This window comes from Pleurotus ostreatus (assembly GCF_014466165.1).
Source record: "Pleurotus ostreatus strain PC9 chromosome Unknown scaffold_6, whole genome shotgun sequence".
In the NCBI taxonomy this organism is placed as follows: domain Eukaryota; kingdom Fungi; phylum Basidiomycota; class Agaricomycetes; order Agaricales; family Pleurotaceae; genus Pleurotus; species Pleurotus ostreatus.
This window is the reverse complement of record NW_023503161.1, coordinates 2,281,353-2,303,473: the sequence shown is the minus strand read 5'-3', so window position 1 is coordinate 2,303,473 and position 22,121 is coordinate 2,281,353. Positions and strand designations below refer to the sequence as shown.

Below are 22,121 nucleotides of genomic sequence, written 5' to 3'. Positions count from 1 at the left end.
TGAAATGTCCTCGAAATCCGTTAGGCCCAAAACGGGTCCCAAAATGTCCGAAACGGCGAACAGGCCTCAAAATTTTGCTCTCAATACGTCTGAACGGCAGAACAGGCCTCTGGACGGCTAAAAAAAGGTCTGGAGGGCGTAGGAGGCCTTCTATAGGCTCTACAGACACCATAGGTAGCATATAATTAGTATATAATAAAAGTATTACTTCTTCTCCGCCCCTTCGCATTTGCGGGACAAGATCATCGCATTTTCGATACTTGTGAACCCCCGGCTAAGGTAGAGAAAGGTATCGAGGTCCTGTTGGGAAATGTGCAGGCATCCCGGGCCCGCAACACTGGATGGAGTAGGTTCATTGTGGAGGAGTTGAAGAAAAGCCAAGGATGGCGTGAAGATAAAATGGTTGGTCTGCCATGCTACTGTGGTTTCGGTGATAGGGCTGAAGATTGCCGAGTATGCGCCCTCGTAGACCTGTAGTCCAATGTTCGACACGGCGGCAATATTGGAGGACTCGAGGATTGCACTATGATTTGTCATTTGTCATGTCACTATGGTACGGGGTCTACGATTCAACACTAGGGGAAATGCCTCAGAAAAATCCTCTAAATCTCTCTCGATGTCTTGACAAGTGGGTAGGCTTCCACCGCCGAAGTGCTTGAGTGTCCGCGTTTTCCGTCCGGGATTTTGGCCCATTTCAAGTGCCAAATGTCCGTTTTCGGCCAGGCCTAACGGCCTGGCGAGGTCCTTTGGTGTCCGTTCCCACGCCTGGGTATAGCTGGTATTGTCCGGGGTCCTGAGCAGGCTCGACGTGGCACACGTGGCCTGAGGTCGATCACTTTCTGTTGAGTCCGAAAGAGCCGTTTGTCGAGCAAGGAAGGACAAACACACAAGCAGCCTATCATGGTCTGGTAGCCACTGTCCAAATAGGTGTGTTCCACCATAAGACGAAGGTAATCAACACATGATTACAACTGGGTACCTGAGCGCACAAATACAGGACAGTATACAATATACAAAAGAGAACAAACATGTCTGTTTTCATTACAATTCACCATGATTCAAGAACTTTCAGGACGGGACCAGGTTCTATTCCCAGCGAACTTGTTGAACTCGTTCCACCAATGGTTGTAGTCGTAGTTCATTGTGGTGCTTCCGAGGGCTGCAGCAAGGAAGGATTCAAAGAGGCTTGGAAGGCCTTCGCATAGCTCTGAGGACGAGAAACTATTCTTCATCGCGATGAGCTCAGATAGTGTCATATCCAGGCTGAGATCCCTCCCTGTGATCTCCCAGAACCTCTGGTCCCAAGGCATCCGAAGTCCACGGGCGATGTACACGACCATGTGGGAGAAACTTGTGATGTCATCACAGTCGGTGGCTGCATTTTCGTAAGTGCAAGATCTGCGCAGGACAAGCATGAGAGACTTACGGGTACTAGAAGCAAGGCGCCTCGCACCAGCGAAATAAAGAGAGTAGTCGTAGGTATCACTGTAGTTAAAGGCGGTTTTGCCGGTATTCTCCATGAAACGGGATGAACCAAAATCAATCATTTTTGGGCCGGTCGAGGTCAGTAGGATGTTGCCTGGGTGAATATCACCATGGAATACACCTTTGGCATGTGTGTGCGATGACTGGTAACTGTTACTATAAGCCAGTACGATCAAAGGTGAAGAAGAGCACCAAGTCTTACCATCGTAACAACCATTGAGGAAGCCAAAACTACCGAGTCAAAAGGGAGTAGCCCTCTGGAGACTTCAAGGAAAAGTGGCGAGAGCGAGGCCTCGCAACGCTCTAGTACCAAACATGCGGCGTCGGTAGTTTCCAAGTAAAAAAAGCGACGTAAAATCCCCGTAGTTCCTTGGAGAAAGAGGTAAACCTCATTCTCTTTTCGAAGTTGGCCAGTGTTCCAGGGTCAAGCAAGGTCCAACCTGGGGGAGTAAGTCTCCTTCACACTTTTCTTATCGCGCACTCCTATCGTTATGAAACTTGAACTTAAAGGCGCCTTAGCGCCCGTCACGTGCTTCCAAATTCTGCGAGTGGCTTACTTATTTTCTAGGAATTTGCTTCTTCCGAGTCTCCCTTTTCCTTTTCCTTGGTCTTCTTCCAGCACCTGTCATGAACGTCCTCCACAGTTGGGAGATGACGGAAAGACTTGTTGTTGACGCTATCAAGTTCGCCACAAGTGACGTGACCCAGAGAGGTTTCTGCCTTCCTTTCCTTTCTACTTCTTTGGAGCTGGTACGTGGAAGAGGTAAAGGATTGAGTCTCGGGGGTATGTTAGGCACTTCGTCTTTTTCAGAGTAGCACTTATCTTGCATATACAGTCTTACGGTCTCTTCCCCAAGATGGGGAACTTGAAGCCCCCCTCAAAGAAATCGATTTCCCTCTCAAAGGATCCGTTCTGTGGACAAAGGACGAGCTCTTGGCCTTGACAGGTCTGAGCTGTGTTATTTGTCTGGAGAACAGAGTTTCCCGAAGAGAAAGGAGTTAGATTCAGGTTTACGCGCACGAACTCCCTGGGAGATCTGCCTGACCTTCCGACTCAATCCCTTATCCTTCTACCGCCGGATCTCAAATACCTCTACTCAAGTACTTTTACCTTTTTAAGACTATACTGGCTCGTGCAGTATCCTCTGGGGTAGTTCCCTCCTGGGGATTAGCGGGGATCGGCCTACCATGATTTCCCAGTGACCTACTGTGATTGTAGTTTTAGGTCGCAGTCACCCAATGGTTGTGGGCATCCTTGCACTCTCGCTTCTCTCCCATCGACGTGAACATGCCCCTCTTGTTGTGCGAACCCAATCTTTTACTGCTGTGTCTGCTCGACCTGCCATGACGCTGATCTTAGTAACCCTGGGTCAAAGTCACCAACGTAGTTGTCCAGGCAGTTGTTCACGTTTGCCTCGCTCCCATCCCTCGACTTATGCACCAGTGTCAAGGGGTTAAGGGAGACCTTTCCTATAGTGATCGACCTCGCTGCCGTGACAGCCCTTGCATAGATCTGGTTCCTACTCCCCTTGTTATGGAACCCCTACTCGGTGACCTAGATCCTGTTCAAATTCATCACACCGACGACGTGGTGGAGGGAACAGTCCAGACATGGATATCAGGATGACTGGGATCACCAGGCACATGATCACTCTCTCCCGAACTCTGCGAACTCCCTCTCGAACACATCTTACGCGCTCTGCTGGTGCGCTGGAGTGCAGGGTCACCCTCATCATTACCCCTCGTTCAACGCTGATGCCACTCGCCAAACACGAACGCGAAGGAAAGTTACCCATGCCTTCTGCCTCTCTACCCAACATACGTCACTCATGGTACTTCGACGCTGTCATCTATTCAACATGGCACCTACAACACCCAATGGCTACTGCAAGCTACATTCAACCTCGCCCTTCCACCACTCACCGCGTCACGTCCTCGTTCCCTCTCGCTCGTGCCATCCCACATCTCCACGGCTCGAACGACTCGACGACCCAAGCACTGTACTGCTAACTAACTACTCCACATCTCTCCACTCCCAATCTCTCCCCTCTCCTCTGATCCCCCCCGCATCCTTCCCCAAGCCCATCCCCTCCCTCTAATCCGACTATCCACTACTCTATTCTACCCCCGCCAGCTCGCCCAGCCCTGAAATCCCTCGACCATCAATCCGTCCCGTATACGCTCGTTCACCCACTGCCGCCCTGAATAATCGATGTAGCGCCATTTAACGCTCTACGCATTCGTCGAGGAACGGTACCGATGGGAGATTCCGGACTGTAGGTGAGTACCTCAAGTCGCCGTCGAGTCGAAAACTTACCCTCAAAAAACCCGACCCAAAGAAATGGAAACCCCGCCAATCGATGCTATATGCGCTGATCTGCGTCCTCGAAATACTCGAGGCCGGGGCGGGAACTCGGTGCGTGGGCGGGAATCGACACTGTGCGACGACATGGGAGTTTGCGCTGCGGGCAGGCTTCGTGTGGAGGCGCTAGCGGGAGGAGTGGGGTGGAGGGACGGGAGTGGGGGAAGGGGTGGAATGCGCTAAGGTGAGCACATCCGCATGCGAAGGTTGGATGGTGTCAATGTGAGGACTGACGCGCATGCAGGATATGAACGGAGTCGATCGAGCTTGCATTGATCACTCGTATCCGCGCCAACGTTAACGTTTCCTGGCTTACCACCCATCCCAATCGCAATCCCACCGCAATCCCATCGTAATCCCATCGCATACGCCAACGGACGTTGAGCACGGGCTTGCCCCGCGCTCCAGTGCGCCGTTCGTGGCTGCGAATGAACTCACGCACGCACGCCAACGCGAACACGACGACAAGGATGAAGACGAGGGAGATCTGGCTGGGAAATGGTCAGCTAACGCGCAGAGTACACTGTCTGTCTGTCTGTCTGTCTGTCTGAGCGTGGCTGCCCAGTAAGTGCGTGCTCGTACATTTGCGCAGAACATGTTACTTACCTTGCTATTCCATTCGTTTCGGTTTGGTAGGGATGCTCGCTGGCTTCACATCCATCCGACACCCATCCAAGAGTCGAGCGTACGAGGGAATGTACGAACGAACGACCGCAACGACGAGCGCGGACGCTCGACTGCGTATCGCGCGGGCCTGTGCAATGGAAGGCGTCAGTCGATGCAACATGGGCATGAGGCGACGACGGGGCAACTTACGGAGGATGCGATGGCGGCAGACAGCCGACGAACGAGCGAGGATGGGTGGCGCTGGGGGCTGTACAGCGGTGGCGACGATGATGGAGAGGATGTCGAACGTGGAGCGAGGGGAGGGAGGACAGTCAGTAAGCGACCCGCAAGGCCAGGATAGACCACGTACACGAACCCTTGGAGACGTTAGCACACGCGTCGACGCGACCAGGATGATTCGACATTGAGCATGTGTGCCAACTGACCACGGCGAGGGACCGAGCAGCGAGATTGCTGCAGTAGGAAAGGTGTCAGCCAGAGACAAAGCAGAGAATGAACGTACCGCACACACGGCACGAACGAACGTGCTATTGATACACGAGCGCACCCTCGCTTGGAACGACTGCTGCCACGCAGGCAAGCGGCGAGCGAGCTAGATAAGTGAAGATGGATACACGGACAGGTCAGGCAGGCGAATCGGCGGAGGACGGGGAAGGAAGGAAGGGATGTACCCCACCGATGAACACAGACAGCGGCACCACGTACGAGACGTCGACGTAGCTCACGGCCATGGTAGACGAGTAGGTTGGCACTGAGAGAAAAGGTCAGCCGCGGTCGGACTGCATGAAGCAGAACAGTTCACTCACCCGTAGATTGCAGGCGACGACAGCAGCGTTGGACTGGCGGCCAGGTACTCACGTACGTGTGTGCGCGAGATACGTAGCATCACGGACGCCTCCTCCACCCGCACCTTCAGCGTATACAACGAACCTTCTGCACTCCTCGATCGCTACACCACACTATACGTGCGAGTCCGTCATGTCATGTGGTTGGAAATGTAGTATTTCGGTGAGTCTCCGCTCCTTACCCGCCTCAACTCCCAGTACTTACCGTCGCATATAGCACCTGCTGTACCATTCACCGCGCATACAAACGACAAACCCAGTGACTTACCACTTTGCCCCCACCGACCATGCCTCCTCAACACCATCGTTAACGCCGGCATTCAGATAATCATCCTCGTTATCATCCTTATCGATCTCTCGGTCCACTCGCTGACGTGCACGACGTAGACTTAAGGCCGTCAAGCAGTCACCACAATTAGTCCGAATAATTCCTGTGGCACTCGTGCATTGCTCGTAGGTGACACGGTGGTTACCTAGAATACACCAGTGCTGACCTGCTCAAAATACTCAGACCACAAGTGAAACACGATAGAAGGCAACACAGACCAGCAGACGCAGCGTCCAAAAGGCGGCGCATCGTGCGGGCAGCATCACCCTCTTGTACAAAACATCTGGCTTCCTGGGGTTCTTGAAGTGCTCTCTCTTCTTGGTACAATGGCAGCGGCCACAGAGTTCCAGCTTCCGACAACGAACACAGCGCGCATATACACAATCACCTGCAGAATCCAAGAACGAGGACCTTGGAAAACGATCTGTGCATAACTCGCAGGCCTTGAAATATGCCGGCACACGTATAGTCAGACGCCGATGTCTATTCTCAGAGGCTCGACTGTCATCCTCTCGATATAGAGGTCTACCTTACCATAGTCGATCTCACCCGCCCAATTCCTGTCAATCCAGTAGAGGCGTCAGCGAAGGGAGAGGACAGTGTATGGGAGAGCCTGAAGAAGAAGGGCACAGGGCAGGGCGCCAAGCGCCGAATTCCATTCGATTAGTAGAATTTTGCGGCAGAGCCATGTCTCCAAGTCGAAGCAGGACAAACCCGAAGCTGGAACCGCGGTAGGATAATGACGCTCTCTCTCTTCTGCGTCAGCACCGTGATGCTTCGCGAAGCGTCGGAAATCGAACAGCCAAGGTGACGAGTATTTACCAGCCTTGCACAAGGCAACGACGACATGCTCACCCTCTCGCTGCGCATCACAGTCGATGGCTAGTCGTCCCAACCACCAGCTCGACCAATTATCCACCAGTTTGGGCCCAAGTATGAGTCTGTGACAGCGCCCACCTCTGATAATCTGATGGACGAGCACGGCACGAGGTCTAACAAGGCCTTCCTTTTGAATGTGCGTACGAAGTTGTTGCGGATGATGAAGCACCTGCACTGTGATACGAGGGCTGCCAATGGGTTGAAGCCATTTCTACTGGCACGGGGTTGTACGGAATTTGTCCAGGCCTGAGATATGGGTTATGAACTATTGTGGGCATATCAACGTGTGGTCTCGGCGGCGAGTAGAATGGGAGATGTGCTTGACCGTGGTGCAGTTGGTTTGGTGGAGTGAAGAGGGGTGAGCATGGTTGTTGTAGGGTCATCAGGCCATGCCGTTGAAAGAAAGTGCCACAATTTGTGGCCCAATGTGTCGTAATATGACCATGAATATTCCATCAAGCACGAAGTTGGGGTGGTGATGGACATTTTCCAAGACTTGCGAGACGTTCGCAAGTGTCATTGTCCAATAAACCACTTGCTGCGAATGGTTGCCGCGAGTGATATCTTGCTTTCATACGACCATGCCATTCCACCAAAGATTTGAACACTCTTTCATTAAACAGGCCTTTTTTTATTGCCGGCTTTCTTGTTGATGGAATAGGTGGAGGAGGACGGGCAAGGTCAAAAAGCTTGGGATTGCAAGTATCACAGCACATGTCTGGCGAGACATCTTACAGTCGAGTAGTTTGAGCATAGAATCGGGCTAGTAAGATACTTGTTACATACCAGGCTGATTTCAGCTGCTCATTTTCCTTGACAACACTAAGTGACAGTGTGAGCTCTGAATGAGTGCGCATGTATGGACTTACTCGATGGGTAGTGTGGCTCTACCTGTGGTAATCTCCAGCCTATTCTCTGCATGTGCTAGGTCAGAGCCAATAACTATGAGCTGGCGGGGATGCCTATAAGGATCGATCAGCCATGGTATAACCTTCCCCAAATCTTCCATCATTCGTATCGCTTTGAGTGCGTCGTTGTTGCTACATTAAAAGTGAGTAACTGTAACTGAGACTGATAAGGGAAACAACTCACGTTATTCGCTGAAGCCGTGTTTTCTTTGTACTTCTCGGACCTATGTGTTGAAGGGCTTCATTGATTAAATCATGAGTACGTTTTGCGGGGGTGGGAGCCATGATGTACGAGAGCAGGAGGGACATCAGGATATAGTCGTGTGTGATCTGTGAGCACCAAACGTCAAACTGTTAGCACGTACACATACACGAAACAAAACGCCAACGAAAGCCTCACCTGCTTGTCGCTCATATCGAATGCCAGCACTGACCGCCAGCTAATGCGTGAACGATACGAGCCGGCTGGTGCTCGCCTGTGCGCCCATTCGTCCGCCTTGGTGCACTCATCACCTGCTGGTGCCTTTTTGCTCATAGATACGGTGGGATGCGAGGGTCGGCATGGGGGTGTTGACGTTGGCATGGGCTTGTCGTCTTCACAACGTGTAGGCGGTGACTTGGCGGGATGGAGGCGGGATGGACGTGGCCATCTCTGTGTCGATGAGTCTTTTGTTTTCCTCTAACCCTATCCCTTCTGCCTTCGTTCGTCTCCCATCCCTTCTTGCATCGCATCCCCTTCTCTCATCGGGATTGCGGGTTGTGTGGGTTGTGTGGGTGCTGTTATTGGGAGTGTGAGTGTGGAGAGGGTGGGAAGTGGGAAGTGGGAAGCGGGAAGCGGGGAAACGGGGCGCAAGACAGCGTGCTTGTCCCTGCGCTTGTGATTTGGTGCGTCCCCACCATCGGCCTTCATCTCGAGGCGTGGTGATTTCGCTGAGTTTGCTTGCAGGATGCTTGTGAGTGCGATGAATCATTGAAGGATGGCGTGGGTTGGGTGTTCGAGGGCATCCTGCGCATGGTTTTGCAGCACGTAGACGGAGTGTGCAGACTCACCATCCTCAGGTGGACGAAGCGCGTCGACAAACACGCCAGCGGGACGAGGGCTTAGGCTCCCTTCATGGCGCGATTGGAGATGGGAAGTTTATGCGTGAGGAGTAGAGGAGGTATAGTAGGTGGGGGCGAAGTGGTAAGTCGCCGCTCTTGTCGTTTGTATACACGCTGGATGTTGCAGTAGGTGCTGTATGCGATGGTGAGTACTGGGAGTTGAGCGGATAAGGGATGGAGACTCACCTCATTGGCGATGGCGATCCTCGAATGGCAGGCACGCTTTGTGAATCATGAGGTAAATCCCTTCATCTCTCGTGTCCGTGTGCGCGTCCGTGTTCGCGTCCCCCTCTCCCTTTCGTTTTCCCTTCCGTTTGCGTGTGTTTAGGATGTCCTCCGTCGTCATTGTCACTCGCGGCTTCCCCCTCTCCTTCTACCATGCCCTCTTTTGTTGCGTTCAGGTTGTTGGTTTCGGTTTGATTCGGCTTGCTTGCGAGGAGGCGGCGTCAGCGTCAAACGTCGGGGATAGTGTGAAGTTGGGTAGAGGGAAGAAGATGGAGGTGAATGCGAACTCGGCGCGGCAGGTCGAGTTACAATCGGCACCACACTTGTTCGACGTTTTGTGATGCATGAATGCTACTGCCTTTCAGAATACAGTGGGGTATCTCCGTCGTTGTCGTTGTCGTGACGCATCTTTGGCTCGTGATGAGTGCGTGAAGACGAAGAAATGATAGGTTAGCATATCAGTCTCCATCCCCGTCCTGTCCTCATCCCTCCGTTCATCCCTCCCAGGTCATACTCCGCATGTGCCTCCACTGGGCGCTGCCCATACTCCTGCACGGAGCTCTCAGACTTGGATGATGCCTCATCGGAAGAGGGGTGGGACAGCGTGGTCACATCATCGGCCCCAATCCCACCCATACCCATACCCATTTCACCCATATCTCCCCCAACGTACTCCATCCCCACAGAATAATCAATGCCCATGCTACCATGCCCTCCACCGCCCGCACCACAAGCGTAGTGCAGAGACGAGCGCTCGAACGCGGAGGAGGAGAGGGACAGCAAGCTGGTCAACGGCGGGCCCGACGAGGCCGGCGAGGGCTGGAGAGGTAGTGGAGAGCGGGAAGAGGGATGCAGTGGACAAAGACAAGGCCTTTCTTGAGAGCGAGTGGGGAAGGGAGGCGAACATGCAGCCCCAAGCGGCACTGAGTTCTGCAATTTGCGAGAAGCGATGACAAACTCACCTCGTTGCCACCAGTTCCTGTATCAGTGATACTTGTTGAACGTTGACCCCTGTAGCAATTCGAGCAGCCCGCGCGAAATTCTGTTTCCGCTGGCATTTCGCGAGGTGAACCTTGAGGCCGTGCGCCTTTTGGATGTCCAACTTTGGGCAATTACTGCAGGTCACTGGCATGAGTACGAAGAGAAGAAATAGCAGCGCCAATGCGTGTGGCCCGGAAGTCATGGGTGCTTCGGAGGTCTCAGCACGCGTCGCGTCCCCATCGAGTATCGGGGCAGACACGAGATGAACCTGATTAGCAGGCCACCTGACATTGTGTTGCACCCAAAGCAGCATCCTCTCTGATTATCAGGGAATGGCTACGTCTCGAGAGTGAGGATTTCTGGCGAGCGCACCCTGTATGATAATGTTGCCATACTACAAAACAACATCAACGTGACGCAGAAACTCCGCCCGGCGCCAAGCGAGTTTTCCTCAGTTGAAACCACTGCCTGAAAATCTTTTACGCAACACTCTCAGTGACTCTGTAAACAGTCGACTCTCCATTTTGGTAGGCTACGATGGACGAATACACTGTTGGTATGCTGTTTACTAGTACCTGTATCTTGAACACTCTCGACTCACGGAGGGCCAGAATATATCTTCGAGGCTAAGCGCCTGTCTGCGATGGATCGTATCCACTTCTCAGGCCAGTTACCCCCAGAGAAAAAGAATTATGCTCAATATGAGTATAAGATCAAAGTGAATGCTCTTCTATATGTATTGATCTACCATGATGAACTAACATGTACCCTATAGTGGGAAAACTATCCCATGTCTGCAGCAACGTCAGTGCTGCAAGCGGTCTCCCACTCTCCCCAGACTCAAACTGACACAACTGGGATTACAAACAGGGCTGAGAAGATCGACTCGTTTCTACCGACCGATACGGACCCACGGTCGTCTTTGCACTTTGTCGACGATTTCTGGGCACAAGCTGATCTGCAAGGGTTCACCCACAAGGAGATTCTTCCAGGCACGATAATTCAATTGTCTGGTGAGTTTGAGAGGTTTGATATAGACCTGGACAATACTAAATTTTGTTTGCATCCTCCTTTATGATATTATGCTATTTGGATGTGCTTGATCATGGCAAGGAAACAACCTTAATGAGGTACATACCCCAGGACCACACACTGAAATAGCAGGGTCTACAGGGCGTAGCAAGCGGCCACGAGGCAGCCTTGATGAGCCTTTAGCAGTTAAAAGGGCTGCTACAGGAAGCATCCATGGGGGCGTCGCAGCCCCAAGTAGTTTTGAAGCTGCACAAAGTGAGTTGCGCCAATCTCTGACACTAAAGAAGCTCCTTAACATACCACCTTAGCAAAGGCCGGGCCAGGACCTTCAATAGTTTCCAGTCCTGATCATGGTTGCTATTTTTATTCTGCATGCCATCCTGCTGATATTAATGTAAGGTTAGGTTGGATCCTCGATCTGCAGAAATGCAGCACGCTGCCGTATCACGGACCCGGCACCACGCTGCCAAAAGCACATTCCCCTGCTTCGGCACGTCCAAGCCGTATGTTGTTTCCTAGACGTCTCCTGTGATAAATGATTGACCGCATGTAGAGCCAGCCCATAAGCGTGAAAAGTTGAACGCAAAGGTTCAAAGCCTCTGGACCTACTTGATAGAACATTGGCCAGACAAGGAAGGGCAACCAGATGTCCTCTTTGAGGTCAGGTTCAGCCTTACAGATTGTCCTGCTGTTTGGCTGCTATTCAAGAGGCATATTCCGCAATATTTGTCGTATTGTCAAAATAAAGGCGCAACACAAGTACGTTGTTTCAGTGTCGTACGTCGCATGGCTAAACCCCATGCCCCTTCCAGAACTTTAAAATCATCGGGGATCTCTATAGCAAGGTATGCAGATTGCATACTGTCGGTTCACTGATAATAATAGCTATTTAGCTGCAAAAGGAGGTCGAAGAATGTGGAGTTTTCGATTCGCACCTTTTGCAAGGCATGTACGATTCTTTCATTGCGGCAATCGACCGTGTAGTGGCTCCGATGCCCGGCCTGGAGTATGCTCTGAGGATGTCTGATGAAGCTCGGAAAGCACTTCAAGCATCATATCGAGCTGGGAAAGCTCTTCGCAAACAGGCCATTGAGGTACCGGTCCCAAGGTTTGTTAGGAATATTGCCATTCAGTAATGTGATACTCAACCATTTCCAAGTAGATATTCCAACGGACCTCCTACAGACTACAACATGGTTGAAAATAACTTGTTGCTTGAGCAAGGCATTGAAAGTGGTGCCTTGAAGTGCGACAAGGTGGTGTGTTTGGACGGCTATAATCGGGTGCTTGCACCCCCGCCAGGAAAGGCCTACGCGATTATGTTTTGTGAACAGCAACCTTCTGAGGGCCCAAAAGACTATGTGAGTTGCATTCCGTAGTTGTCTATTTTAAGGTTAACTCTGCAATTAGTTTGGCTTTGTGGTTTACAATGCTGGAGACTTCAGCAAAGCATTTGGTACTTCCGACAAGCTTACCCTGGCTGAACAAGAGACAGTTCAGCATAACATACAGTTCAGTCTTTGTTTGGTTTTATGGGTTTGTTCTTAAACTTTGAATGTAGGACAAAAGACCATGTTCAACGAGGCATTACTCAGAATGGTGTCATGGTCAAAAGCACCGGTCTCCAGCAGGTGTCTGGCCGCAGATATCAGAATCTGCCAAGCGTTGAAAACAGCGCCTCCTCCAATCTCAAGATCCGTACAAGAATTGATCACCAGAAAATCCTATATGATCAAATGAAGGAGTATCATGCATGTGTGTGGTTTTCTGACTTGTCCACATACTCCATTCAAGTAACACCATCCACTTGAAGTGGGACAGGCGAAAGACTTTGAGTTCATGCGAGGCCTACATGCCCCGTTTGCAAAAGAGCAGATGGTATGTAAGGCATATCAGTCACATAATCACTGAACCTCAATCTCCTGTAGGCTACCGCTACTGAGTACCAACTGTTGAACGCTTTGGGACGACCAGACACCTCTAGCTTTGCCACTTATGGATACGGCGCCGGCCAGCACATTGATAAAGATGAGTCGGTGACCTTTGGCTATGTCACCAAGAGGTCTCCCAAGGTAAGACATTGAAATGAGGGTATTACAGTCCATGCTAAGATTAATACAGGTTCCTCGCAGCGAGTCTAACTTTGTTTGGGGAGATCACAAATTGATTGTTGAGCTTGCAGAGGGTGCACGCTGGATTTGGAGGGCATCCCGAGACCGGCATGGATCCACAGCCAATAGCGTGGCACTCTCCAATCCTAACAACTGGAGGACCATGTGCGAGAAGGATCCTGAAGCCTGTCAGTGGACAAGAGTATCCACAATTCCAAGACGCGTGGCCATGGCGAGGTAGATTGTTGTTGGAGCAGCACGGACTTCAAGCAGATACAAGCACGCGGGCGCCACAAGATAGATATATCGATTTTTCTACTCTTGCTTTACGATCCACTCTCCGTGCTCGTACCCATCCCCTCGCGATCTGATCCCCTCCTTATGATATATTCATTATCTTTACCTTGGCCTGGGGCCTTTCGTACTTACTTAGACTCTGTAGATACTGTAGGAGAACCTTAGCCTTCTTGCAAAGAGGGACTGACACTACGTGCGCGGCAATTCACTAACTTCTTGATCCTTTCATCAATGCTATTCGAGGAGTATTAATCACGGGAGGTGCAGCGACCAAACACCTCTATACATGTAAGTAAGTTCACATTTTCTCAAGTCTACAGCTTAGTTTCCATGCCCAGGAATCCTTATGCTCTGCGTATCTACGCATCCGGACGTCCAGACATCCGCATATCCTCACATCCTGCACGTCCACGTGTCTGAACGTCCGAACGTCCGTACATTTGCACATCCGTACTGTAGTAGTGAATATAAGTAGTAATCTGTAAAGTAGATCAAGCTGAGTGCAATGCGAGGGTCCGTCTCAGACAGGATAAGTCCGTGCGACACCTAGTGTGATAATACGTGAGAACGAGTGATCCCGATGAGAGAAACGTGCAACGAAGATATCACAACGGCTTCGGAACGCTCGGGGTCGGAACACTCGCTTCGGAACGATGGGAAACGACGAGGAAGGCAGGAGAATGACAAGGACGGCAGGAGAATTTCTTAGATTCTGACTCGAAGTGGGGGGAAATCAAATCTTATCTTCTAACTACGAGTACAGGAGTATTTGTAGCTAGGAAGAGAATCATGTGTAAATTAGGTCCGAAACGCAAATCGATAAAGGAGGGAGAATGGCGAGTGCGACGATCCGATAACACGTGCTTCTGAGACCGTTCCGAGGCCGAGGAAACATGTGCGAGCGAGTCCGAGGGGCAGAAAGGGGTGGATAGGGGATAGGAGTAGTGCAGAATACACAAACGGTAAGGGTACAACCCTTACAGTACGTCCGTACGTCCACACGCCCACGCACCAAACACACACCGACCTGTATATCCGGATGCCTGCATGCGCGCATGACCTTACGTCGTAGAGGTACATCCCTGGCGACTTGAGGGCGGGTTCCACCCAGGTCCTGACCAAGTCCATCCAAAGGTTGCCCAATAGACAGTCCTAGTCTGGTCCCAAGGCTTCCAACCAAGGCCTGACACACCCAACCCTTAGAGCCAATCCTTTTCCTGAAGTTACGGATCTATTTTGTATGACCACAGTAATACCCTATGATAATATGAGTTAATACCAGTGGAGTCTAGTGTAGTTGAGGCTACTTGAGATAGTCCAATGTTTGGTGATTTTGCACTGGTAGAACCAGGCTATCTAGTCTACTAGATACTGTAGCTAGTTGTGGGGCTCTAGTGATGATAGGGTGGTTGTTGTCAGTCCGCTCTTTTAGTGATTTGTGGCTGTTGTTGACCAGGGTGAGTATCACTATATACCTATCTCAACCAGTCCAATGTTTGGTGATTTTACACTGGTAGAACTCCTATAATATTTGCCACCCCTCCTCGGGGATCATTACTGCTATGCAGCTGCGTGGGAATTGATATCATAGCCATACAACGCACATAGAGGCAGTCGGCAGTTGGTAGCACATCGTGAGGGACATTCGTGGCGTGGGAGCACCTCATTGTGGTTATTTGTTGGTAGATACTCACGTAGTAACTAACAGTTGATACGGACAGTCGCCTTCGACAATTAGTGATTATCTGCGGTTGATAATTTGTGACTAACTGTTGATATAGTCAGTCGGCCTCCGAGATTTTGCTGTGGCGTAAATGAGTACAACGATGACTGCAAGAGTAATGACGCGTGGAAGGGAGAGCGCCCTTGGTACTGTGAGGATATTCAAAAGACTTTCTCTCACAGGTACTAAAGAAATCATAGAGGCGTTCCACTTCCTCTACAGAGCAGGCTTCGTTGTGAGGCAACTCGCAAGCGAATACCAGGTAGCGGAACGCGAAGAACGGCGCAGCGTGTACTTTTATGCCAAATTTTCGCAAGTTGCCGATCCATCCGTAGCGCTGGCCAACACGTTACAACCGCTTTTGGTTGCACATCATGCTGGCCAATCACCCGCGCCGACCATTACAACCGTTTTTGGTTGCAACTTTCGTGGCACGGGCACATTCCGTATATCAGTGTTCGTTCGTTAGCGAGTTCAACGTTCGCGAGCCTTTATCCTCCTCCCATGTCCGACCGTCGTTAACGTGTCTACCCACGTACGGCTCGGAGAGTCGGTATCGTAGGCAATATAAGCGGGTTAGGCATCATAGGTGGCATAGGCATCATAATCATAGATAGCTTAGGCATCGTAGCCGGCAGGGGCATTTGAAGCACGACTCAGAGCGTGTCTCATACAAGTGGACAGCAACGAACACAATGATCATGATATCTATGATAATTGCGAGCTATGCTACCAGATCAGTGTAAAACAGGCACACGAACCAATCGCACCCGTGGGGCGGGAACACAAGTACTCCAGCTTGCACACTCACTCGTCGTCGTTGTCGTCGCTCAGATTATTCCACTCTTCATCGTCGTCAACGACCGTCTAACTCAAACTCAATCAGTAGCTGGTTCCATCAAATTTACGCCTTGAGACTCACTCACAGTCCCCTGTTGTCGATGGCGAACTGCGCGTCTACATATATATGGACCGCTACGGACGAAGCAGCTCGATGAGCTGCCGCAGGTCACATACGTACCGGAGCACAGTGGCTTGGGGATGGGCCTATTATACATCCTGGTTCATTGCCCACTCGTAATGGACCACCTAATTTGCAGGTCAATGCGCACTCCAGTTCAGTACACGCCGTCTGTCCTGTTCTTTGCTACTACCATGTACTACAATCCCACGACTGATCCAACAGATGCAAGTCAGGGCTACGTAAATTATAGATGCGGCGAAAAAGTCCTGCTCGAGTGACATTACTTGGGAGATTGACAGTAAATATAAGTCCAAGCTCGCACAATATCGTCGGGACTATGACATAGACAAGGATGCAGTTTGGAAAGCTGGAGGATGCTTGAAAGCAGCCCCTGGCACGTGGAGGACACGCTCGAAAATCGATATCAATGCGCAAGTGCGACTGTGCTGTAAATCCCGCCCAATCAGCCATCAGATCCTTGTGGTTGAATTGGATGTAGAATGAGGAGAACAACTTGATATGTTCGCGATCATCCTCTGGTAAAACGTGGAGGGAGAGGTCGGAAGACTGCATGTATACATCCTGAGTAATTGTGCAATGATGACGGTGCTGTTTCCAGTCGCGACCCTGGCACTTGGCGGAGCAGTAATACACTGACGAGCATGCACCGCAAATCTGTAACGATTTTTTGCTGTGACTCGTCATCGCCGATTTTTTGCTGCGGCGCGTCGTTGCCTTGCACTTCCATGAGGTTAGCGAAATAATGTAATGTGTCCAGCGATAGATTTTACTCACAGCATTGCATCTAGGCTGGGTAAGGTCCTTTGCGACGAGCCTGTGTAGCAAACGCTGCTCTGCAATGTACTGGATATTGACGTTGGTTGATTTGCAGTAGTCTGGTGAGGAAAGTACCTCCAAGACAACACGAAGAAATGGAAGACGCATGCATTGCGTTACCACATGAATGACAATGAAGTCCAGCGGGGTAAGCTTAGTCCCCTCGCCCCCCCCTCCAGAGTCTCCAAAGCCTTCCTCAATGAGCGCAAAAAGGGAATGCACTCCTTCCCTTCGACCACGCGTGCCCAGCATGAGAATGTCAAGGCAACTTTCGAACCCAGATTCGGTGTAAACATCCTCAGACGGTGCGGAGTCAAAGAACACCATTGCGTGCATTATAAGCCGCATGCATTCATAGCGAGAGATGCGGTACGACTCCGAGAGGGGGGTTGAAACGACGGCACGCCGGATCAGCTCCACCAACTTGAAAACAAAACTCCTTCTAGGTTGATCCACTCTTGCGGACGACGGAAGGACTTGCTTCAGTGTAGCCAATGCACAGCTTGATAGGAGACGTGGGTCCGGCTTTGGATCGAGGGAAGTGCAGGCAAGGTTTGCAATTGCCTCGATCAGATTGATGGTTGGAACTCCACGTAGATGGTCATTAGAAGAATGGCATTGCCAAGCATCGACTGCCAGGGGCAGAAACATGCGCACGATATCAGATGGATGACGAGTGGCCGCATTAAGGGTGATGGCTGTCTTTGAACAGGAGGGAGGAGATAGAAACGTGCAGATAAAGTTCGTCGTAACCTCGAAGCGATGTTGCATGGACGGAATGAAACGATCTTTCTGCAGACCGGGGCAAGGGGAAGGAGCGCCATAGCATGATTCAATGAGCTGCTTGGTCGAGGCGATAATGGAGGGTAGATTCATAGTCAACCGCGACATGAACAGCCTATAATGGATCCCACTAGACGGAGGGAGAGAAAGGCGTCGGTGAAGGATCGTCGTAACACGTCCGAGTATCCTCGCTGCTGGTATAATGTTGTCTTTGTTTTGAAGGGTATTATTTGACGGCAAATGCAGACCGAAAACTCGGTTGGTTGCATTGGCGATTGCAGTGACGAAACGACGCTCTCGAAAGCGAACTGGGCGACGTTGATGCGTTGGACTTGGGTTGAGCCGTGCCATGTCCTTCAGAAAGGGAAGGAATCAGAAGGAATGAGACGTAGAATATATGAAAACAGTAAAAAGATGATGGTAGACAAAGGCCTTAGTTCTGTTTGCCACCCCCTCAATCGATGCATCACAATGGACCCAAATCCAGCAGTTGTTCGTCACGAAGATGACAAATGAAACCAGATACAAGAAAACCCATGGCAAGATGCACAAACAGTTTCGCTGAAAAGGAAATTCGTGTGTGGGGGGGGGAGGGACCTTGCTAAAGCCTTTAGCAAGGTAATATCACGATTCTCTACGTGCACAAGGCAGAGCCACTGAGATTTGACTGAGCCAACGCCGAAAGCGAAGGTTGAAAGGATTACTATTGGCGATATGGCATTGTATATCAGAAGTAAAAGTAGAGCCACCGACAAACGTTCAAACATCGAGATTGGAACATTCAAACTTGACGATAGGTGAACGGCTCGGCGCGGGATCGCGTCTCCTCGGATGTCTTGGCGGTTCCGGCCCGACGATGACTGGCTTACACGTGCACTCCGAGAACGCCGACGACAACGAGGAGATGATGGGGCGAGCGTATTTGTATGAGTCATGACCATTACGCAAGGAATCGAGGTTCGGTTTGATCCCCTGCGCAGAACGATTGTTTCTAGAGCTTCCGCAGCAGAAACGTACGTTCTGCACAGCTGTAACTTGCGTAGAATAGAAAAAGACTGCTAAGTGTCATACTTCCATTTCACGAACTGGGGTCCTAATGAAAATGTACATGAGGCCTTGAGGATGTGAACGTTCAAATCGAAGCGCGTTCCGCGCTCCACCTTCCAAGATTTGACGAATCGAAAGAAACATGAGCTCAGAAGCGGGATTTCAATCATCAGATCTGATAAGGCAAGACCGTAGGTGGCCTACGCATTCAGGTGGTCTACGCATTCCATTTGGACGCACGCAAGTATGAGGGTCCGATTATATTGCTTCGCTTTGGGGTCATACTTTCTCTATTAACCCCCACACAAGCATACGCAGCGTACGTACCCTGAGCCTTGTAAGGGGCCTACGCATCACCAGTGGCCTACGCATCGTAGGCATCGTATCTGTCTTGGGCATCACCAACCGCGTGCTTTAGCATTCTGACCTCCGTACGTGTGAGCTTCAGAAGTGCAAACTGACATCAAAACAAGCGTGTCTACGTTGAAAAATATATTACGTGGCTATCGTATAGATGTACAAGGTGGGAAACCACATTTGAAGTGAGGATGCAAGTGGGAGGGAAAGAAGCCAACAGACCTCGCAGGCTATACGTTTATGGCAAATTTTCGCAAGTTGCCGATCGATCCGTAGCGCCCAGGACCAACTACAGCCGCTTTTGGTTGCGCCAATTGCTACAGCCGCTTTTGGTCGCAACAATCGCTACAACCGCTTTTGGTTGCGCCAATTGCTACAGCCGCTTTTGGTCGCAACAATCGCTACAGCCGCTTTTGGTTGCGCCAATTGCTACAGCCGCTTTTGGTTGCGCCAATTGCTACAGCCGCTTTTGGTCGCAACAATCGCTACAACCGCTTTTGGTCGCACCAATCGTTATATGGCGTTCGGATTGCGTTCCCTCTTTCCTTCTTACTTTATACTATAGGTAGATGTAACTAGGCATGCAGAATGTGCATGTGTAAGTAAGTAAGATAATACCTAAGAATGAATGCGGCCGCAGCTCATAACGGACCAAATCAAGAAGTAAACGAAATGATAGAATATGTACGACAAACCATGTATCGGAAGTTATGTACGGTCCGATCCCTACAGCGCTCCATGGGTGCTTACGCATTCCTACACACCAATTTTGGTTGCAACTTACCTCAGCACAATCCGAATATTGAATATGAATTCAAATCAGCGAGTTCAACAGTTTGTAGGCCTTTCTCTTCCTCCCACGTCCGATCACCATTAGCGTAGATTCGACCACGTACAGCACAGCTTCCATATTGAAAACAACACATAGTGGATGACAGCACTAAACTACATGATTCTGATTAGTCAAGTTGGAGTACTCATCTACTCATCTCCGCGTGCTGATATTATTTCTACCAGCTCAAATGCTATCAAGTCTGTGAGTCGAATACGTTTAAAGGAACAAGGTCACTAACTCATATTAATATCCTTCCCCTTGTGCGGATTGAGATTGTAAGCAAGATGTGCCGGTACAAATACATCACGAATGCCTCCCGGTTTCATGCCTATCAACCCAGTGTGGGCCCCTATTTACAGCGGCGTAGGCAGCATAGGCAGCGTAGGCATTTAAGTATCCTAGGATCATAGCCGAACCTAGAGCATGTCTTATATCAAGACGACAGTATAAGATTTATACTATTGAAAATAGTAATAGAACATAATTTCGAAATGACTGTTCCACGGCAGCTCGTCCCCCAAAAGATGTTCAGACGCTCAAGGACCAGAGTTCAGGCAATCGTACACTCTGCCAGTGACAAACGCCGACAATGCCAAGGACGATGACGACAAGAACAAGTTCGTCCGTGTAGTTCTCCAGCAAAAGAGATAAAGTAGATACTCTCCTGGAGGCGTCCGTACCTATCTGCTCGGCACGGAGTATTGTGAAGGAAGACGTAGTAGCAACTGCAAGCCTGAGGGGTGTCTCACCGTCGTCCCCTATTTCAGCAGCACGGTTGCTCTAGAAGAACGGACTCAATGCCACGTTATGTAGGGAGTGTAATCACACCACTTACAACAATAAGCTCGGCACCGTTTACCTCAACGGACGGCAGACGATGCTTGCTGCCTACGTGCCACATGGCAATTTCATTGTTGTAGCCTCCGACAAGGACAGTCCCGGCATGGATGAAGGTTCCAGGAAGTGGAGAGTGGGATTCCTGCGCGTGTAAAGCAAAGTGATGATAATGCCCGCCGCTCTGCATGTCGTATACATTGAAGCCTGATTGATGGTTGGGAGTCATAACGCGCGAGCCATCTGGAGTGATGAAAATGGCGTCACTGAGCGACATGTAGTTAGGTATGCCAGCTTGATACGGAACGCTCTAACGTACATGGGAGCATCGTGGGGTATTCCGCACTGGCTGACTTTTCCAGTTTTGAAATTATATAAACTGAGAGACCAAGTCAACACCAATGAACTTCACTAACCACGAACGTACCGAATGCCATATTGTTGGCGATAACAGATGACCACTTGCTCGTTATCCAGGAAGTGGAGCCCAGACACCTCGGCCTTCAGTTCGAGGTGGTTGCCACCCGCAATTGGGTCTGGCAGTACAGTGTGGTATTTCCACTGGAAGCAAAGGTTGTCCTTCGTTGGGCGTTGCCGAGCCCAAGCGGTTACCGTGTGGCCACCGCCCACCACCAATTTACGCATGTTTGGCGAGAATGCAAGATGTGTTATTGTGCTACCGGGCATAGCTACGATGGAAACGTTTACGAGCTGAGAGGACATGAGTTACTATTGAAAAATCGTAAAGGTGGCATACCTTTTTACTGGTTTCCATTTCGTACATGACGAGAGCTCCGCCAAGAGATCCCGCAAGTAAAAGATTCTCGCCGAACCACTTCAAAACCGTGACAGGGCTGCCAATGGGACTGTTTAGAGTCAAATTTGCGTTGGGCAACTCCCAAATATAAACTGAGGACCCAATGCCAGCCGCAATATGAGTATCCTTGGACGAAAATGCCAAGCATTTAATGTGGTCCCCTGCCCCAACCTTGATGTTGTGCTCGATGGCGTAAGTCAAGGACATTAGAGCAAGATTAGTCCTTGACGAAAGTTACAATCGTAAATGGATCAAAGGGAGGGAAGAATGAAGAGGCAACGCATCGGACTGCTTATATACCTTTACGCTTTTTCCTTCGGAGCCACTGGTTTGCTTTGTCCGCATACCTCGTGCACGCGTCCGCTCAGCATTGTGCGTGACAAAGGGCTCGCAGAGAGTGTACGTATCATAAAGCCAATAGGCAATTTGTGCGTCGTACGAAGCCTACGCATTCTAAGCACTGTACGCAGCTTACGCGTTCTAGGCATCATAAGGGGAGTAGGCAGCGTAGACAGTGTAGAATTTGTAGGCATCCTAAACATCATAAGGGAGTCTACGTACCCTGGGCATCGTACATATCGTACACATTGCGGATAGCGCACGCATTCGGGTGGTCTACGCATTCCAAGCATTGTAGGCAGTATACGCACTGCGAGCATCGTACACTTTGCGAACATCAAAACAAGCGAGTCTACGCAGAGAGATATATGTAAGTAAGTAGCTATATCGTGAATAACTACTGA

At 50.4% G+C, this 22,121-nt stretch overlaps 8 protein-coding genes across 8 annotated transcripts; 3 read left to right on the top strand and 5 right to left on the bottom strand.

Moving 5' to 3' along the window:
- Nucleotides 1-1,058: 1,058 nt before the first annotated feature.
- Nucleotides 1,059-1,702, bottom strand: PC9H_008944 (uncharacterized protein; the record flags this gene model as incomplete). The annotated part of the gene is made up of 3 exons (XM_036778451.1): nucleotides 1,059-1,375; nucleotides 1,427-1,628; nucleotides 1,688-1,702. The coding sequence occupies 3 exons, from the start codon at nucleotides 1,700-1,702 to the stop codon at nucleotides 1,059-1,061; spliced, it is 534 nt and encodes a 177-aa protein (XP_036629879.1).
- A 1,904-nt stretch (nucleotides 1,703-3,606) lies between these two features.
- PC9H_008943 (uncharacterized protein) lies at nucleotides 3,607-5,205 on the bottom strand (the record flags this gene model as incomplete). The annotated part of the gene is made up of 8 exons (XM_036778450.1): nucleotides 3,607-3,717; nucleotides 3,803-3,973; nucleotides 4,164-4,338; nucleotides 4,454-4,601; nucleotides 4,664-4,721; nucleotides 4,900-4,927; nucleotides 5,022-5,066; nucleotides 5,180-5,205. The coding sequence occupies 8 exons, from the start codon at nucleotides 5,203-5,205 to the stop codon at nucleotides 3,607-3,609; spliced, it is 762 nt and encodes a 253-aa protein (XP_036629878.1).
- A 911-nt stretch (nucleotides 5,206-6,116) lies between these two features.
- Nucleotides 6,117-8,017, bottom strand: PC9H_008942 (uncharacterized protein; the record flags this gene model as incomplete). Its single annotated transcript, XM_036778449.1, has 5 exons — nucleotides 6,117-6,207; nucleotides 7,313-7,348; nucleotides 7,396-7,566; nucleotides 7,619-7,764; nucleotides 7,835-8,017. 5 exons carry the CDS (start codon nucleotides 8,015-8,017, stop codon nucleotides 6,117-6,119), a joined length of 627 nt encoding a protein of 208 aa, XP_036629877.1.
- A 714-nt stretch (nucleotides 8,018-8,731) lies between these two features.
- PC9H_008941 (uncharacterized protein) lies at nucleotides 8,732-9,101 on the top strand (the record flags this gene model as incomplete). Its single annotated transcript, XM_036778448.1, has 2 exons — nucleotides 8,732-8,773; nucleotides 8,937-9,101. 2 exons carry the CDS (start codon nucleotides 8,732-8,734, stop codon nucleotides 9,099-9,101), a joined length of 207 nt encoding a protein of 68 aa, XP_036629876.1.
- A 109-nt stretch (nucleotides 9,102-9,210) lies between these two features.
- On the bottom strand, nucleotides 9,211-9,818 carry PC9H_008940 (uncharacterized protein; the record flags this gene model as incomplete). Its single annotated transcript, XM_036778447.1, has 2 exons — nucleotides 9,211-9,579; nucleotides 9,723-9,818. 2 exons carry the CDS (start codon nucleotides 9,816-9,818, stop codon nucleotides 9,211-9,213), a joined length of 465 nt encoding a protein of 154 aa, XP_036629875.1.
- Nucleotides 9,819-10,278: 460 nt separating this feature from the next.
- PC9H_008939 (uncharacterized protein) lies at nucleotides 10,279-10,819 on the top strand (the record flags this gene model as incomplete). Its single annotated transcript, XM_036778446.1, has 4 exons — nucleotides 10,279-10,297; nucleotides 10,353-10,459; nucleotides 10,517-10,545; nucleotides 10,612-10,819. The coding sequence occupies 4 exons, from the start codon at nucleotides 10,279-10,281 to the stop codon at nucleotides 10,817-10,819; spliced, it is 363 nt and encodes a 120-aa protein (XP_036629874.1).
- Nucleotides 10,820-10,986: 167 nt separating this feature from the next.
- PC9H_008938 (uncharacterized protein) lies at nucleotides 10,987-13,125 on the top strand (the record flags this gene model as incomplete). Its single annotated transcript, XM_036778445.1, has 11 exons — nucleotides 10,987-11,028; nucleotides 11,198-11,276; nucleotides 11,327-11,532; nucleotides 11,586-11,618; nucleotides 11,667-11,881; nucleotides 11,936-12,134; nucleotides 12,184-12,309; nucleotides 12,369-12,528; nucleotides 12,587-12,651; nucleotides 12,702-12,845; nucleotides 12,895-13,125. The coding sequence occupies 11 exons, from the start codon at nucleotides 10,987-10,989 to the stop codon at nucleotides 13,123-13,125; spliced, it is 1,500 nt and encodes a 499-aa protein (XP_036629873.1).
- A 7,130-nt stretch (nucleotides 13,126-20,255) lies between these two features.
- On the bottom strand, nucleotides 20,256-21,585 carry PC9H_008937 (uncharacterized protein; the record flags this gene model as incomplete). Its single annotated transcript, XM_036778444.1, has 5 exons — nucleotides 20,256-20,507; nucleotides 20,563-20,827; nucleotides 20,881-20,940; nucleotides 20,989-21,272; nucleotides 21,319-21,585. The coding sequence occupies 5 exons, from the start codon at nucleotides 21,583-21,585 to the stop codon at nucleotides 20,256-20,258; spliced, it is 1,128 nt and encodes a 375-aa protein (XP_036629872.1).
- Nucleotides 21,586-22,121: the final 536 nt, after the last annotated feature.